Source organism: Aythya ferina (assembly GCF_964211825.1).
Source record: "Aythya ferina genome assembly, chromosome: 3".
In the NCBI taxonomy this organism is placed as follows: Eukaryota; Metazoa; Chordata; class Aves; order Anseriformes; family Anatidae; genus Aythya; species Aythya ferina.
In genome coordinates, this window is record NC_140298.1 from 2,044,233 (window position 1) to 2,061,113 (window position 16,881).

The 16,881-nt window shown below is 37.3% G+C and overlaps 1 protein-coding gene across 4 annotated transcripts in view; it reads left to right on the top strand.

The window, feature by feature from the left end:
- The window catches only part of EML6 (EMAP like 6), a 127,994-nt gene that overhangs the window by 78,048 nt on the left and 33,065 nt on the right, over nt 1-16,881 (top strand). For all 4 annotated transcript variants that reach the window (XM_084514059.1, XM_084514058.1, XM_084514060.1 and 1 more), the window contains exons 15-23: nt 970-1,075; nt 6,383-6,476; nt 8,884-8,984; nt 10,768-10,970; nt 11,964-12,075; nt 12,768-12,895; nt 14,529-14,670; nt 15,845-15,997; nt 16,268-16,399. In XM_084514059.1, coding sequence (XP_084370185.1) covers nt 970-1,075; nt 6,383-6,476; nt 8,884-8,984; nt 10,768-10,970; nt 11,964-12,075; nt 12,768-12,895; nt 14,529-14,670; nt 15,845-15,997; nt 16,268-16,399 — 1,171 coding nt within the window. The remainder of the gene's footprint in view (nt 1-969; nt 1,076-6,382; nt 6,477-8,883; nt 8,985-10,767; nt 10,971-11,963; nt 12,076-12,767; nt 12,896-14,528; nt 14,671-15,844; nt 15,998-16,267; nt 16,400-16,881) is intronic.

Consider the following 16,881-nt stretch of genomic DNA (forward strand, 5'->3'; position numbering starts at 1 on the left):
TTGTTACACGAACTACAGGAAGGTGAGATTTCAAGGCTAGTGGCCTAGATGGGCCTTTGGGACGAAGGAAGCCCAGAAGCATAAGGGCATAGCATTGTAAGCAAGAAGGTTCTATTTTTTCTGGGAAGGTAGAAATAAGATTGCAAGAGTATGGGTGGGTGAGAGATTTCAGACTCTTGCAGAATTTTACAGAACGTGAAATACAGATATGTGCTAGGGAGAAAGGGACTTCCCTCAGACAGAATGAAATAGGTCAAATATTTTTTTGTTCTTTGGATGCCAGGGGGACTGAAAAACACCCATACTTATCAGTGCCTTTCCAAGCTCACTTTTTCATGTCCAATTTCATGAGTTTTGTGGTTTGTAGGTGTCCAGTCAGTGAGAACTTTTCAGTGTCAGTGAGTGGGGCCAAACTCACTGGCCCCAAGAAAAGGAGAAAGGGAACTATATGTATGGATACATAGAGTATGGGTATAGATGTATGTATGGATTTGTAAAGAAGGGATGGGAGAGAGATAAAGAAAAAAAAAGGAGATGAGGGAGGTTATGTCAGCTATTATTTCTAATTAGGCTAGGATCCCTGAGAGAGAAGGATGAAGGGGTACTTAAGGTCTGGTAAAAGAACAAGACAAAAGGAGTGATTTCTTTTTGGAAAACTATCTTTAAGTCAGACTGCTCCTGTGCTCAGTTTGCAACATGGAGGCAGGAATGTTTCTCATACCACAACTGACAGGGTAGTTAACTTTTCACAAGGTTCTTCGTGTACTTTTCCATGAACACAGTATGTTAAAGTTCTACACCCCAACGTGCCTGAAATGAGTTGTGAAGCAGAAGAGACCTTGAAAAAGGTAGGACAAGTAGAAAAGTAGTTACTTCTGGAGTGTTTTGAAGATGAGATAATGCTAATTACTGATAGTGGTGTGCTTTCAACTTTTATGAGTAGATATTCTGATTAACCCTCTGATATAGGTTGGGAGAGATGCTGCTATTCATGTTTGGGACACACAGACACTGAAGTGTTTATCGTTGCTCAAAGGCCAGCATCAAAGAGGAGTGTGTGCGCTGGATTTTTCAGGTACATTTCTTGAAATGATTAATTAAAAAGCAATCCTCATGATGAAATTTTAATTTGAATAGCTATTACAGTTAGTTTTCTTCTGTGTGTAAAAGGGTAAAAGGACCATTTTGCAACCAATACAAATTTTATATAGAAGCCTGCTAATAGTTTTGATAAATAAATTTTGTGTGGTGAAGTTAGTCATGGGGCTTTTTCTCAATCAATCAGTAACTGATTTTTTGATGTCTAATTCATATTACCAAGTGTACAGCTAGGATTCAAATGGCTGTATACATGTTGGCATAATAATTTAAAAGCAGACAGATCGATCACTTGAAATGAGGTGGCGTTATGATCGATAGGATCATACAATTCTTCAAATTTGCTAACCATGTCCACATTTTTCAGTGAGTTTACAGAAGTAAATATGAACAGTTGTCTGCTCTTTCTCATAGTTGCCTTTCTGAGATTGATGACTGTCGTGGTTCCGCTCGAGTGGGCAGCCGAGCTCCACCACAGCCGCTCTCTCACTCCCCCTCCTCAAAGAGGAATGGGGAGAAAATATGTGAAAAGGGCTCAAGGATTGAGATAAGGACGAGAAAATCACGCAATAATTATTGTAACGGGCAAAACAGACTCGGCATAAGGAGATAGTAAGATTTATTGCCTACAACTAACAAGCGAGAGAAGTGAGAAAACGAAGGAAAAAAAAAAAAAAACAAAAGCACCTTCCCCCCCATCCACCCTCTTCCACCTCCTCCCCCCGAGCGGCGCAGGGGAACGGGGAATGGGGGTTATGGTCAGTCTACAGCACTTCTTCTCTGCCGCTCCTTCTCGGTCACTCTCGTCCCCTGTGCTGTGGGGTCCCACCCACGGGATGCAGTCCTTGATGAACTGATCCGGCGTGGGCTTCCCACAGGCAGCAGCTCTTCCAGAACTGCTCCAGATATGGGTCCGTACCACGGGGTCCATCCCTCAGGAGAAAACTGCTCCAACCTGGCTCCCCTACGGGCAGCAGCTCCTGCCGGGTCACCTGCTCCTGCGTGGTCTCCTCTCCACGGGCTACAGGTCCGGCCTGAAATCTGCTCCAGCAGGGGTCTTCCACAGGCGGCAGCCTCCGTCGGTGCAGGGCCACCTGCTCCACCGTGGTCTCCTCCACGGGCTGCAGCGTGGAACCCTGCTCCACCGTGGTACTCCATGGGCTGCAGGGGGACATCCTGCTTCACCATGGTCCTTACCACAGGCCGCAGGGGACTTCTGCTCCGGCGCCTGGAGCACCTCTCCCCCTCCCTCTACACTGACCTTGACATGTGCAAGGCTGTTCTCTCCCTCCCTTGACTCTCCCGGCTGCTGTGTGGCGCAGCGTTTTTTCCCTGTCTTAAATATGCTCTCACAGAGGCGCAAAACAACATCGCTTATTGGCTCGGATCTGGAAAACAATGGGGCCCTTCCCAAACGTGGGGCAGCTTCTAGATCTTTCTCACAGAAACCACCCCTATGGCTCCCTGCTACCAAAACCTTGCCACGTAAACCCACTACAATGACCTAAGTTGTCTCAGTTATCAAAGGATAATTCCTATATTTAGCATTGAAAAACATCACCCATATGGTGGTGATATACATACATTCGTGTCTTTAGAAAAGTGCTTACAAACCTATTCCCTCTTTTGCTCTTTAACAAAAAAGACATTTTATTTTTTAAAAGTAGAGTGGATAGTTTCCCATGCTGCGTGTCATGCCATTGAAGGTGCAGTGATCCAACACTTGTAACATTACACAGTAAGAGAAAACACTATATATCATAGTAGGGCAAAGCTAAAAACGTTAGATGAATAGATTTCATACCTGTTTGTCCATCAATATATTCTTCATATATGAAAGACAGAGGGAGAAAGGAATGCTAGTCTTAGAGTACCGGTCTGCTCTTTCCGCTTGCAGTCTTGCTAAGAGTCTCAATTCCAGTCTCAAAAGTGACTTGGACACTTACGTGAACCTAACTCCCTTCTGAAAATAGCACAGAAGCTTTTTTTTTTTTAATTATCTATAAGCACTGTATCTTCACAAAAGAGTCAGATCTAGCACAGGGTTTAAGCAGTGACTGTTATGGTTCCTTTTAGCTACCTGCACATCCAAAGCTTGTAGAGAGTGCTTGTATAGTACTTCGAATGCTGTGTATTATCAGATAAAATCTTTATGGATAATTCATGAAACTGTGTCTAATTTGTGCATGCTGCTAAACAGGAATAGGTTCTAAATTGCTCAGTTTGACAAGACTGTGGCTTGTCTGGGATTGCGTGTAGATACAACCGTAGTCACTTCAGTATTCTCAAACTTGGAAAGGAAAGGAAAAGAAAGGAAAAGAAAAACAGGGCATTTTGGTTCTCTGTGGCAAAGCAGCCATGTAAGAAAATTTAAGATCGCAATCTTGGAATTAAGTAGAATTCTAAAATTCTACTTCAGTTCACTTAAAGTTCAATTCCTCTCATGGACCTGGCCCTTAGTGCAGTATATCCAGTTTGCCTTTAGACTAAAGTCATCTTACATCAAACTATAAAGGAGATTTTAAATAAATTTTCACAGATAGTGCGCCAACCCATTACTTTAGCTGTTCTATCCTTTTCTTAACTCTGATTTTTGTATGGACTTCAATTCAGCATAATCTGTTTTATATTCTCCTCTTAGAAATGTAAGAATTCGTTATGACATAGATCACATTTATGAGACAGGAATATATGGAAGAAGTACCTTTATCCATGTACCTTTATAAAAGCATAAAGAATAGGCTGGACTCTCCTGGACATAAATTTGTACAAAAATAATAAAGTTTTTTTTTAAAGTAACAGTTGCTGGTATCATTATAGTATTGCTTTAGGACCTGATCCTGAGAAAGCATATATTGAAACATAGAGCCTCACCATTTCCGAACTGGCTTTAGGTAATCTTCTTGACACTGAGAGGAACAAATGGTTGCACAAATGTGTACCTCATAACAGGATCGGAGTGCTAGTTTGACTCAGTTAAGGCAGTTTTTGTTGTGTTAGTAATAGATACTTCCAAGTTAGTTTCAGGTCACACTACTTGAAGCTTAAAAAAAAGAAGCCCTAGATTCCAAAGGTAGGTTGTTTCTGGCTGTAGTTGATCTGGTGGCTGACTCTATACTACTAGTTCTCTCTGTCCTTACTCACTTTGTAAAGCACATACTATTGGTCAGAGTACAGAGCTGGATCACTTTGTAGGACTATTCTGATGATGTCACTATTTTAATATTATAATTGTATTCATGCAATGTTTGATTGTGCCCCCTGGTGGCAAATTTAACGTCTATAATATTGGATATTAATCAGAATGTATAGCCCATATTAATACATCAAGCCTCATGGTTCAAGTAGGTAAAGTTAAAGTTGTATTCCTACCAGAAATGTTTTGTCAGACATTTTCCCTTTACATAATTGTTACCCTTAAAAATAATTATTGTCATTGAAATATACAAATGTATCATTCTTAGAGAAAAAGTACGTATTGCTGCAAATTTACCTTACATATCAGATATCTTCATAGCATTCTATCTCACTAAAGCTTCTATAGAATGGTTTTACTGTTCCCTTTACTTTCATTTCTTTTCACATTAACTTTTTGTGTCTTCTTGCTTGTATCTTTATTTTCATTGTTTGTTTTATAAACTCAGTTTTGTTTTCCTGTCCTGTCTTTTATCTTCATTCCTTCCTGCCTACTTAGACTCCATCCTTCTAGGTCCATTTCATTCAATTGTGAACTCTGTAATTTCCCTTCTCCTTCTTGGCTTGCTTCTCATAGAACTCAGTCATGTAAGATGCTAAATACTGTGAGCTCAGTCCAGATATGAGGATCTGCTCAGCCTAATAGAGTCATTTGTGCCAGTCAAATGTTTTCTATTCTTTAAGTTAAATATGCTTAATGACAGAGTACTCAGCATCTGTTAATTTCTGGAAGAAGTAACATTGTCAAATAATTGCTTTCATTCTCTCTTTCGGCCTTTTGGCCATCTCACCAGCTCTCTACTTCCTCCAACTTGATTTTTTCTTCAGTAAAAAAAAATCATGCAATCAGCTCCTGCTGCAGCCTGAAAATCGTGTTATTACATAATTCAATAATTAGTTTTATTTATTTATTTATTTAGTTTAGTTTAATGAAAGTATTTTGCTCTAGAATTTTGTTAACAATGGTATTGTTTATCATCATTTCATACATATAGCAAGGATACCTAGGTACTTTTGAATTATGTTTGAAATTCTCATTACTCTCATCTCTCATTCGGGCTGTTTCTTATGATGTTAACTAGCCATTAATTCTAGCCTTACAAATTTTCATCATATTTATAGTTTCATTACATTTCCTATTAACTTGTAGCCATCCATGTCATTATACAACAATAATAATTCTTGGCATCATTTCAAGTAAAATAAAAGAACGATCGTCTCAGCAGAAATATTTCAAACACAACATGATTTTGGAGTAGTTGGACTTTATTAAATTGATTTTCATTGTTTTGTTTGATCAAATATATACAGGAGAGTTTTCTGCCTGCCTTTGGGAAGGATTCATTTTTCAATAAGGATGCCTTTTCTATAAAATAACAACTGTCTGTTAATCATCCAGTTAAAAAATTAAGCAGGAAAATATAGTTGTGATTTAGAGCACAACCTTTTCTGTCTGAAAAGTGAGATACTGTATTTGAAGCCACTTTAGTTAAAAAGAGGAAGGTTAGGGTCATGGATTAAGAGAGTTTTCTGTGAAATCTGTGGATTTCAGTCTGATAAGTCATCACCTACTAGGTACACTTTTGGGGGCAAAGTATGACAACATGAGTCCGCCACTCAAATGAAATTTGCAGCAGGTATAGACTTCAGTCATATGAAGAGGTTTGGCAGGTTGACTGTCTTTCTGTTTTCAGTTGTCCAATTCTATTTGTAGCCTACTTTAGGAACTCAAGGCCATCAGTGAATCTGAATCCTAATCTGTCAACCTATTACTTCCTTTTTTTATTTTTTATTTTCAGCTTTTTTGTCTCATCAAGAGAATAAGTAGATGCCTCCCTCTAAGCATCTGTCTCTGCATGTGTCTCAAATACCCTCTGCACAGTATAAATACACCTTTTTGGCATTCACCACCCTCAGTCCCCTCCATCACACACTGTAGGTGAAGAATAACTTTTGGGGGTATTGGTACTATATGTCTCTTTCACATTCTAAAATACCAATCTATATAGCATGTTTGTTGTGTTCATTGCCTGCTGTATTTTCACTTAAAACCTTAGCACCTTTAACATTAAGTGTTGCTTTTGTACAGCTGATGGAAAATGTTTGGCATCTGTTGGGCTTGATGATAATCATGCCATTGTGTTTTGGGACTGGAAAAAAGGCGAAAAGCTAGCAACAACCAGGTAAGAATGGATCTCAGTGTAAATGTGCACTGTAGTTACATTTTTCTGAGTAATATTATCCACGTGTATTACTTTATAGGAAAAAAAAAAAAAAAGAGAACACCTCTCTGAAAACAGAATGGTATTTTAGAGCAATAAATCCATCTAGATTGAAACACTTGGGATCTACAGTATAGTATTTGGAAATCCTGTGGACTATTGTCATGGGAATCATCCCACCAGGTTTCCATGTAGTTGATGGCAACTACATCATAGTTTCCTACTAGCATGGTGGCTTCCAGCTCCTCCTGACTGCATGCATTAGTGTAAATTCACCTCAGCTGGGCCACCTTTTGGGAGGGAGAAGCCCTAATATCCTCTTGACCATGCTCAGGTGTTTCCTCACAGAGATCATAAAATAATCGTTTATGTTCTAAAGAATTACAATTTAAATTAGTATTTATATTCTAGCAGTCCCTACAGGCAATTCCCGTATTCTGGAAAGCACAGTAGGACATATAAAAGAGAGAGACAAAAACCAAGACAGGAGAGTTTACATCTAAGTTTTAGACTTAAGCCTCACATGCCCTTAGCAGGCAAGAAGAATAGAAGGATGTCTCTTTACAGTCATACAGACCCACAAGAAGAATTCATGTAGAGGACTAAACCTGAAAAACTAAGTGTATGTTCACTGTTTACAAACATTCATTATGTTTATTATATACTTATTTGCATTCTTTTTCCTTGATTTTCTTAGTGTGATTTACTTCTGCATGACTTCCCAGTTTTCTTTGCTTGAGACAATGTTCATAGTATATGCCTGTTTATTTGTTTTAATTGCTCGCTAGCTTGTTTCCCTATCTATATATCTTGGGTTTACAATCTTCTGTCTAGTTTCATTAAAATCCTTATTGAGTAAGTGTACCCTATTAGTGAAAGAAGCTCAGATATGTTTTGATTCTATCTTATCATGGCTTATATGCTGCTGCAGTGCTGGTCCTATTTGATCATAGTGTTTTGTGTTAGCAGAATCCCTAAGGGAGCTGAGGAGGGCATTGTCAAATTTATTTAGGGTCTAAATCAGTGAATCACATGCTCTCCTACTTTCTTCATTCTGTAAGAGCAAATGTCCTTTGTCAGTCCCTTGGAACACAAGGGCACAAAAACTACACAGCCTTGGATACTTGGTTTGGTCTGACCATTGTGGGAAATTGAGCTGCAAATGTAGGCCATACATCCCAGGTCTCATGTGCCTGCAATATTCATCCTATTACATGGGCAGACAAACTCTGGTCATTTTGCAGGCGACTTCTGCACTGGGATGCAATTACTTTGATTTTGGACATTTTGCCTGCATGATAGATGCTTCTGTAAGAGGCAGCATGACCTGCCTGAGCTGAAAGGCATCATTATAGCAAAGTAGAGAACCAGGAGAAGGAGGAATTGCAAGAAATTGTACTTCAAATGTCAAAGGAGTAAAGGGCTGGCTTTTGTCTAGACTGACTCAGAAAAAGAAAATATTCAAAACAAGAAGGTTATCAGAGTTGTGGGTTGTTTTGTTTTTTTTTTTTTTTGGCTAAACCTGTCTGACAAAAATCACATATATTATGATCAAAACGTGAAAATTCAGGCTGAAAAACTAGTAATTTTTGCTCTTGGTGTTTTATAAAATACTGAAATAGAAATAATTACTGAATTGTATCTGGGAATATTTTCGTAATGGTAAAACTTAATCTTGCAGATTTCCATAAGTATATATTCCAGCAAGGATAACGTTATCCAAGAACTAAATTTGAAGGTGTATATGCTACTGAATGAACTGTGTTCTAAATTATAATTTTGTAATTTAATTTTCCTTTGGAAGCACAGTAGTTTTGAGACTTCTTTGCTTTTTTTTTTTTTTTTTAATAAACTATTTTAAAGATTTATAAACTGAGTTCTTATCCATTTAATAATTTATGATGCCCTTTATACCTTCTCTTAATTGTATTGACCTTTGTTGCCTGCCTCTTCATCATGACTTAACTGAAATTCAGTGGGAGACAATTTTTATTCACCATATTTCTGTAGTCTAATTCATACGTGTTTTATACTCAGGTACATTCTGATAGCTCTGTTGGTCAGACTCCCAAGGCTAAACTCTTGCGGATTCAAAATATGGCTCTGTACTTTTTGTTAGATAGGGTGTAATGATGGCAGAGAGAATGTAGACAGCCTCTGTGACTCATCTGCCAGACCTCATAGTGTTACAGATCCATACTCTTGTTTTTGTGCCACAAGTATGACAGCTGTGTTGATTACATTCTCATTGTTAAAGACTGTTTTTGGTTAGTCTGATACTATGAAATACTTATTTAAAACAGATCACTTTGAAATGTTAAGTAATACCTTGCTATGCTTTTTATTTTTATTTTTATTTTTATTGCAGGGGTCATAAAGATAAAATATTTGTAGTGAAGTGTAATCCACATCATGTAGACAAACTAGTCACGGTTGGGATGAAGCACATCAAGTTTTGGCAGCAAACAGGTATCGTATTGAATGTTTTCAATGTAATTGATTTGAGGATGTATATCTCCTTCATACAGGGACATCATGTTCTCAGTTTAATAATATTTTTATTTGTAAAGGATTTTTCTAGTTACCAAAATACTAGAGGTGTCAAAACCTACCTCTGATTATGTAAATGTCACAATATTCTTTTCTCATTGGAAGTAATTTCCAGCTAATTGTTTTTTAACTGTAGTCATGGTATTAAGGATTTCTCCTGAATAAACATCCTTGGCTCACAGAAAACGCGTAGTCCTTTCATTTATTATGAAAGTATGTGGCCCTGATTGTGAAAATGCCAGCTGGTAACTAAGAATCTCAAATGCCTTTGGTGCACTGCTTAAAAAAAAAAAAAAAAAAAGTAGTGCTTGCACTTCAGATACTGATGGAACACTCCAGCAGTCATTCAACTTCAGGATAGACCTGCGCCTGTTTTTCAGTCTTCAGAAATGTCTTCCAGATATGGAAGCACAGGTTGCAAGGTGCCAGGCTGGAAAGGTAACTTGTGAGGACAGACCTTAAAATACTTGCCTGGGCAAAACAAAAAATAGATAAACAGGTACTGTGCAGAAGTTGTCATAGAAATTTAGATTTTATCCATTAGGCTAAGAATCACGATGTGGCATTGCAAGAATCGTGATGGCAAGATAATACAATTTTTGTAAGATGCAAGAATTTTGTTTCTATTCATAAAAAATGAAAAACAAAAATGTTTTTCATTCTTTAAAAACAGATTCTGTTTCTGACTAAGGATATTTTTTATTCAGGACTGGATTTTTTGTTCTTCACGACTATTAATCATATACACACAACATGAGTAATGGGTAAAAAGGTCTTAGAGAACATCTTCACTGTGTAAAATTCAGTACAGATAGGCAGCACAAGGGCAGCTAAAAATAGAACTCAAGACAATGAATAATTAGATAGTTTTAAGAAGTTCCTAGGCTTACACCATAACTTAAGGGATTCAATTTGTACTGGTGCCCTCAGAATAAAATTTACTCTTTTTTTTCTGCATTTTTTTTTAGAGCTAGGGTGTTTTTGTAGTAATGACATATACTTGCATTATTATTTGCCAAATTGTATTACATTCATTTGCATTAAGCAGTTTTTTACTCCAAGAATCATCTCTTTGCAATAAAAAGAATATATTTTGAAATTAGATTTGCTTAATAGCATTGACTGAAGCAAGGACACTGCTGCATATATTATTTTATAATTGGTAAATTTATTTCTGTCTATATGCACCTAATTCATGGGTGCACATGACTCCTTCCTACTTTCTGAACCAAAGTAAAGTACGTGGCAGTGGCAAAGTTAGGCTCTCTGGCAATCAGAAGAGGAATAAATCCTGTCATTCATTCTGCAAAGCTGCCGTCAAATTGTCGGGTGGCCAGTGGTCAACTAAAGCAAACCTCTATCTTTTGTGTTGTTGCGGTCACCTCTGAAGAGAAAAACGGAGTTTGGCATGCTGTTCTGTGTGAAAAGTGTTTTGCCTGCCATTGTGTTATTTCTTCTATACAATTCCTCACCAAAATTTATCATTTTCATGGAAGTAACAAGAATACAGGGTGTACTGCTTCAAAACTGTCTAGATTGATTTTTCCTTTAACGTGTTTTTCCCTTGTACACTAAGTTTTCAGTGTTACTGTTATCTACTATGTCTTAGGCAGTCACAAGAGATGATGAGGTCAAGACATTTGTCCTTTACAGCACTATGATTGCAAAAGTATAAAAGAACTTTCATATGTTTATATTGCAGGTGGAGGCTTTACATCAAAACGAGGAACATTTGGAAGTACTGGAAAATTGGAAACGATGATGAGTGTTTCATATGGGCGAATAGAAGATTTAGTTTTCTCTGGTGCTGCTACTGGAGACATTTTCATCTGGAAGGATACGCTGTTGCTTAAGACAGTGAAAGCTCATGACGGGCCTGTATTTGCAATGCATGCGTTGGATAAGGTATTTGTCTTCTTTTGTGATCTATTCATCTTTATTATTTTTATTTCTATATGTACTATCAGTGTGTCTTAGGCAAGCAAGACTTTAGGTATCCAAAGGTTTTGTTTTCCTGAGTTGATTATTCCAGATAGCAGAAGTATTTTTCTTCTGATGCTTCAATAAATCTTTAAGAGAAACTGTGGCAAAATATATCATTGATATTACATACATGAGGCTTTCTCTGAAGACTGAGGCTAGGTTTTACTGCTGGAAATCCACTGGCAATTTGAAGATGTTGATAATGGAATATCCTTTCTTGGATTACCATTTCAGCTCTAAAATTCTAGCATGAGAAGAATAATAATTAGCTATAAACATTGTTATGTGTTAAAGGCAGTTAAGATCCCTCCAGGTTAGTCCTTTCTGGCCCTACTTGATTGCTGCTAGTTTTTCCATCAATTTTTCTCTCTGATCGTGGTACTTTATCCTCTGAACATGCTCTTCACTTATGTTTGTGTTGGTTAGTGATTTACGCTGTGTTTTGCACTGGGTACAGATGAAGACCACCAAGGGAATTGAAGGGATGAAGACTACCAAGGGAATTGATCAAAGAATCAGTCGCTATTCATTATTAGAACAGTTTGAAACATCAGTGAAGTCTGTTGAGTTTGCAATAACTTGAGAAGCTAGTATTATCAACTACTGCTTCTTCTAAGGATGAAGCACATAGCTTACGTTCCCATCCAGAAAAATGTTATGGACAAGCATTGCATTGCTGTTTACAGTAGTATGCACTCTGTGTGGTTATCAACCTTTACAGGATAGAACCCTAGAAAAGCATCTTAAAAAATAAAAGCATCATTCTCCTCTTAAATGGTTTCTTCATAAGAAGAGGCTTCAGAAGTTTGAATTGGACAAATTCCAAGCACACAGGAGAATTTACGCTATATTTGGGCGTATGTTAATACGAGAGTGCTAATGTTTATAAATGTTTTTTGTACTGTGATCATACAGGGGTTTGTAACTGGTGGAAAAGATGGAATTGTGGCACTTTGGGATGATATGTTTGAAAGATGTCTGAAGACATATGCTATTAAAAGAGCAGCTCTATCTTCTAGTTCCAAAGGTATTATTTTTCAGTGTGTTTAATAAGGACTACATGCATGAAAGCTAGTAAAATGGCAGTAGTAGATGCCAAATCTTACCAGAACACAAAGGAAATATTACTAAACTACTTACTGCTGTGTGCTGGATTTTTTCTATTTTGGTTGAAATAACTTGTATTTCACCCAGTCATTGTCGTTTTATATTTTATTCTGCTATTTCTTCCTCTATTCCCTGACATATAGCTTTGTTTTCACCAAAGAAATTATTTTAGAAAGAAATATCACAAACATGAGTTTGACTGTTCGAAAATCTGTTCTGCATTTAGCAACTCGCTTCCTCAAGTGGCCAGGTTTAACATAGTAGGACTGGGGTCCTGATAAGTTGGAAAGACCTGTTAAATTGTATTTCCCCAGGCATCAGTGTGTAAAGTGGTATTCACAGACAATCACAGAAATAATGTCTATGTTGCTGCAGCATCTAAACCCCTTGTACACAGTCATTGTTAAATCAGTAAAATGTCTTTACAAGGCCACAATATAGACTAGCACAAGCTCCTCTCCTTCAAACTATTAATTAAATCCATTAGGTAAATGTACCTCATATTTCATGGTTGATTTTAAGCAGGTTTTAAGCTGTATAAACTTCAGATGAGATGAGGCTCTTTTTGGTTTCACAAGAAAAACCTAAAATGAACGTCCTTTTATTTTTCAGGTTTACTTTTAGAAGACAATCCCTCTATTCGAGCCATCAGTCTAGGACATGGACATATACTAGTGGGAACTAAAAATGGAGAGATACTTGAAATTGATAAAAGCGGTCCTATGACTCTACTGGTTCAGGTACAATATGGATCTTCCTTCAAAACAGTCCCTGTAGAAGTACAAGACATTATTGGATTCCCCCATTTATTTGCTTTGTTTTCATTAATTCTGTTGGCCGTAGTTCCTTTCCTTGCCCAGACAGAAGTTGATGCTTTCTTATGTAAATGACTTTGAGATTCACTGTGGATTACAGAATTCTGAAGCTAAAACCAAGAGTCCATTAAGTTCAAATGCTTATGAGACTTTTAATGGATGATTTAGGCTTTTCAGTTCAGGACCCAATATAAAAATAAAAAATGAAGAGCAGAGCTAACACAATATATTTTTTTATTTTGACAGTATGGATCCATTTATTTGCTTTTATTGGAATAATATAGTGTATTCTGAAAGATCCTATATTTGTGAAAAAATGTTTTAGACTTCTAACATCTTTCTACAGTGACATGCACTTGTCATTGCATGTCTTTTAAAGTATAAAAATATCTTTTTGCAAGACAAAGGATTTGGGGAAGTTATAAATTCTGGATGTGCATGTGCCCACTGAAGTATCTAATGTTGCTTTGGTTTAGTCTCTTTAATAAGCATGCTATCTATATGTAGAAAATTGCATGTATCATTTACTAAATCATAATTTGTTTTTACTTTTTGTTTTCTGTAGCTAAATAAATTGTTTTTTACAAAAAATGTTTCTTATCTTTGATATTTTTCTTTCCAGCTTGTTCTGATCACATAAAGTAATCTTCCAGATTTATACTGGTTGCATGACAGCATTAGTAACCTAAAAGTGAGAAGTTTTATTTTATAAATTATTTTAAACTAGTACAGTAATTGCAACTCAAAATCTCATCCTAATATAGTTCCCTTCACGTGAATAGGAAGGGCATTTGTGATAGTAAAGGTAAAAATATAGTAAGGGAGATCTGATAGTAAAATTACCTCAAAATTACCTCTTTGCTGTGAGTTTTATGATAAAGGGAAGTTTTATAATTGTCATCCAGACTAAATTACATGCTGTCATGCATCAACTTGAGCAGAAGTATAAAATACATAGGATGTAATCAAGATACCGTGACACTTCCTTCCTTTTTTGTTTTAATGGTATTTTTCTATCTCAATAAAAAAGCTAGTTACCAAGCTGAAATTCAGACTGAGAACAGTGAGAAATGATTTAATCTTGAAATGCTGTGCCAACGAGTTGTATGTAACTTGAAGGAAATCTACAGAATGCAGGAAGAGTGATTAAAACGTTTCAGTGAGTTCTGAGGAAAAAATAAAAGAACAAAGTTTGTGTACATTGGCCAGAGAAGTTCTAAAAAAATTACATAAACCTTGTAGACAGATCATCCTGAAATCCTGAAATGGGCTAAAGTCCTGTCTTGGGCTTAACTATTTCCTGTTCAGTTCAAGTCTGGAAGAGGGAGCGTTGGTATAACAGGAATTGCAGCTATCAGTAGTGAAGGAAAATAATATTTCAGGTGGTTATTAGAGGAACCAGACCGGACATTCAGGTCTCTTTGAATTTGAAAAATGTATGAAAGGAGATGGTGAAGGCCTCATTGTCTGAGACTTGTAAAGGGAGATAAATCAAGTGCTAGAACAGGTTACATAAATGCAAATGGATTACTTCCTTATATTAAATGTTTTCCTCTAGGGACATATGGAAGGAGAAGTCTGGGGCTTGGCAGCTCATCCTCTCTTGCCTGTCTGTGCAACAGTGAGTGATGATAAAACGCTTCGAATCTGGGAACTTTCTTCCCAGCACCGCATGCTGGCAGTGAGGAAACTCAAAAAAGGTAAGCTTCGTTTGGTCACATACTGTGATAATAATGACACTTTCTGTGACATCTCCATCTTTGTTCTCATTGCACATCACAAACATTAATGAGGTAGGAAGAGGACATAATCATCAAAAAATAGGTTGTAAATTGTCCTTGGCCTGTGTCCAGTCTATGACAAGTGTAGAAAGAAAAAGGGTTATAATCCATTGTAATGAATAACAATAAAATTAATTTTAATCTGTTTCACTCTTATTCCAAGGGGGAATGATTTGACCTCAGAATCATTTTCCTTCCTAAGAATACTTAAGGCCAGCACATTTGCTGCCATTAAAAAGTTTCCTTATAAAGACAAATACAAATTTTTTTGCATGTTAAGCACAATCAGTCTTCAGTGACAATATGAACTTTATGTGTTATTACTAGCTTCTCTGAAAATGAACAGTTGTCCTGCCCTCTCTTCTGCATAAAAGTAGATGAGGTGTTTTGAAATGCTGCCTTACTCTCATTTCATTTACTCAATTCATAACCTTCAGGAAATTTTATGCTGTAAATTCAACATGCTTCTTTCTTGGTGACAGATCCAGAGCAGAGGAATTCTAACTAGCTGAGGGAAAACAAAGTTAAATGTTTTGGAAAGGGGATCTGAGGGGTGGATGAGGATGGCTGTATGAGAGTTGTATGCTCAAAAATAATGTCGGGGGGAAAAGTAAGTGAAGAAAATGTAGTACATCTCTGTTTTAAATGTGGTCCACCTGAGTGCATAACTATTATTCAATCATGAAATAAAGAAGCTTCCAAGTGTTGCATCTCTGAAAGACTTATAATTATGTTACCTGCAATGAGTCTTTGAATTTTTTATCTGAATTTCCTTTCTGTATGTTTTCTTTATATATTTATATAATTGATGTGTTTAGAATGAAATGAGGTATTTGCAACTAAACCAATTTCTGGACTGATGAAATCACCGTTGTCAACTCAAGAACAGCCTGTACAAGAGTGTACATTACCATTTAGTAAAATGTTAATCATAGTTCTCCTATCACATTTATTAAAACTTGTTTTAATAAATAACAAACACATTTTAAAAGCATATACTTGATGCAGAAAACCTTTCACTTACAATTTGTGATAGGTTTCTCAATCGCAAATTCAAAAGCCTTAAGATACTCCTTTTCGTTTTCCTTGATAGGTGGACGATGCTGTGCCTTTTCTCCTGATGGGAAAGCTTTGGCTGTAGGATTGAATGATGGGAGTTTTCTGGTGGTAAATGCTGACACTGTTGAAGATATGGTATCTTTTCACCACAGAAAGGAAATGATCTCAGATATAAAGTTTTCACGAGGTATAATTAGATAGCAAAGTGAAAGGGCAGTGTTTATCTTGGAGTTTGTTTTTCTACTCTAGACATAAGTTTGAATGTTCAGAAAGTAGATTGACTTTTTGTGTGCTTCATATCTTTAAATACTTTACAATTCTGTATAGTTGTATGTAGCCTTGCATAATGGGGTCCACCCCTGCTTGGGGCTTTGGGTCAACTGCAGTAATAAAAATGCATAGCAATAATAATTATAACATGTATGCCCTTCATAACCTCAATGTCTCTTCTTTACAGAATCAGGAAAATACCTGGCTGTGGCTTCCCATGATAATTTTGTGGATATTTACAATGTGCTTACCAGCAAAAGAGTTGGCATTTGTAAAGGTGCATCTAGCTATATCACACACATTGACTGGGATTCGAGAGGTAAAATGTTTCACCAGAGATTCAGTTTTAAAAGTTCTTGCAAGAGGGAATATCGGAATTGCCATCAGGGAGTGTGAGCAGGAGATAGACTGGTGGAGCAACTCCCTGCAAGGCCTGAAGGAAAGGCAGCAGGGTGAGACACCCCAGTGGTGGACCTTCAGCCCTGTCACTCTTGAACGGAGGGAGGGGGACCTAGGAGATGAACAGGAATGGAAGCAGGTCCCTGCTCAGCGTCACAGGGAACCCCGCTCCCTACCGGCCTTGCCTTCCCAGGTGCCCTTACACAACAGGTTTGAGGCCTTGGAGCTTGAGAGACTGGTGGGTGAGGATGAGGTCAAAAGTCTACCCAGGAGGATGCCTAGGGAGAGGAAGTCGACTCCATGCCTCAAGATTGCCTCCACTAGGAAAGAAAGAACGGTGATTGTTGTATGTGACACACTTCTCAGGGGAACAGAGGGCCCTATACGTCGGCCTGACCCTAC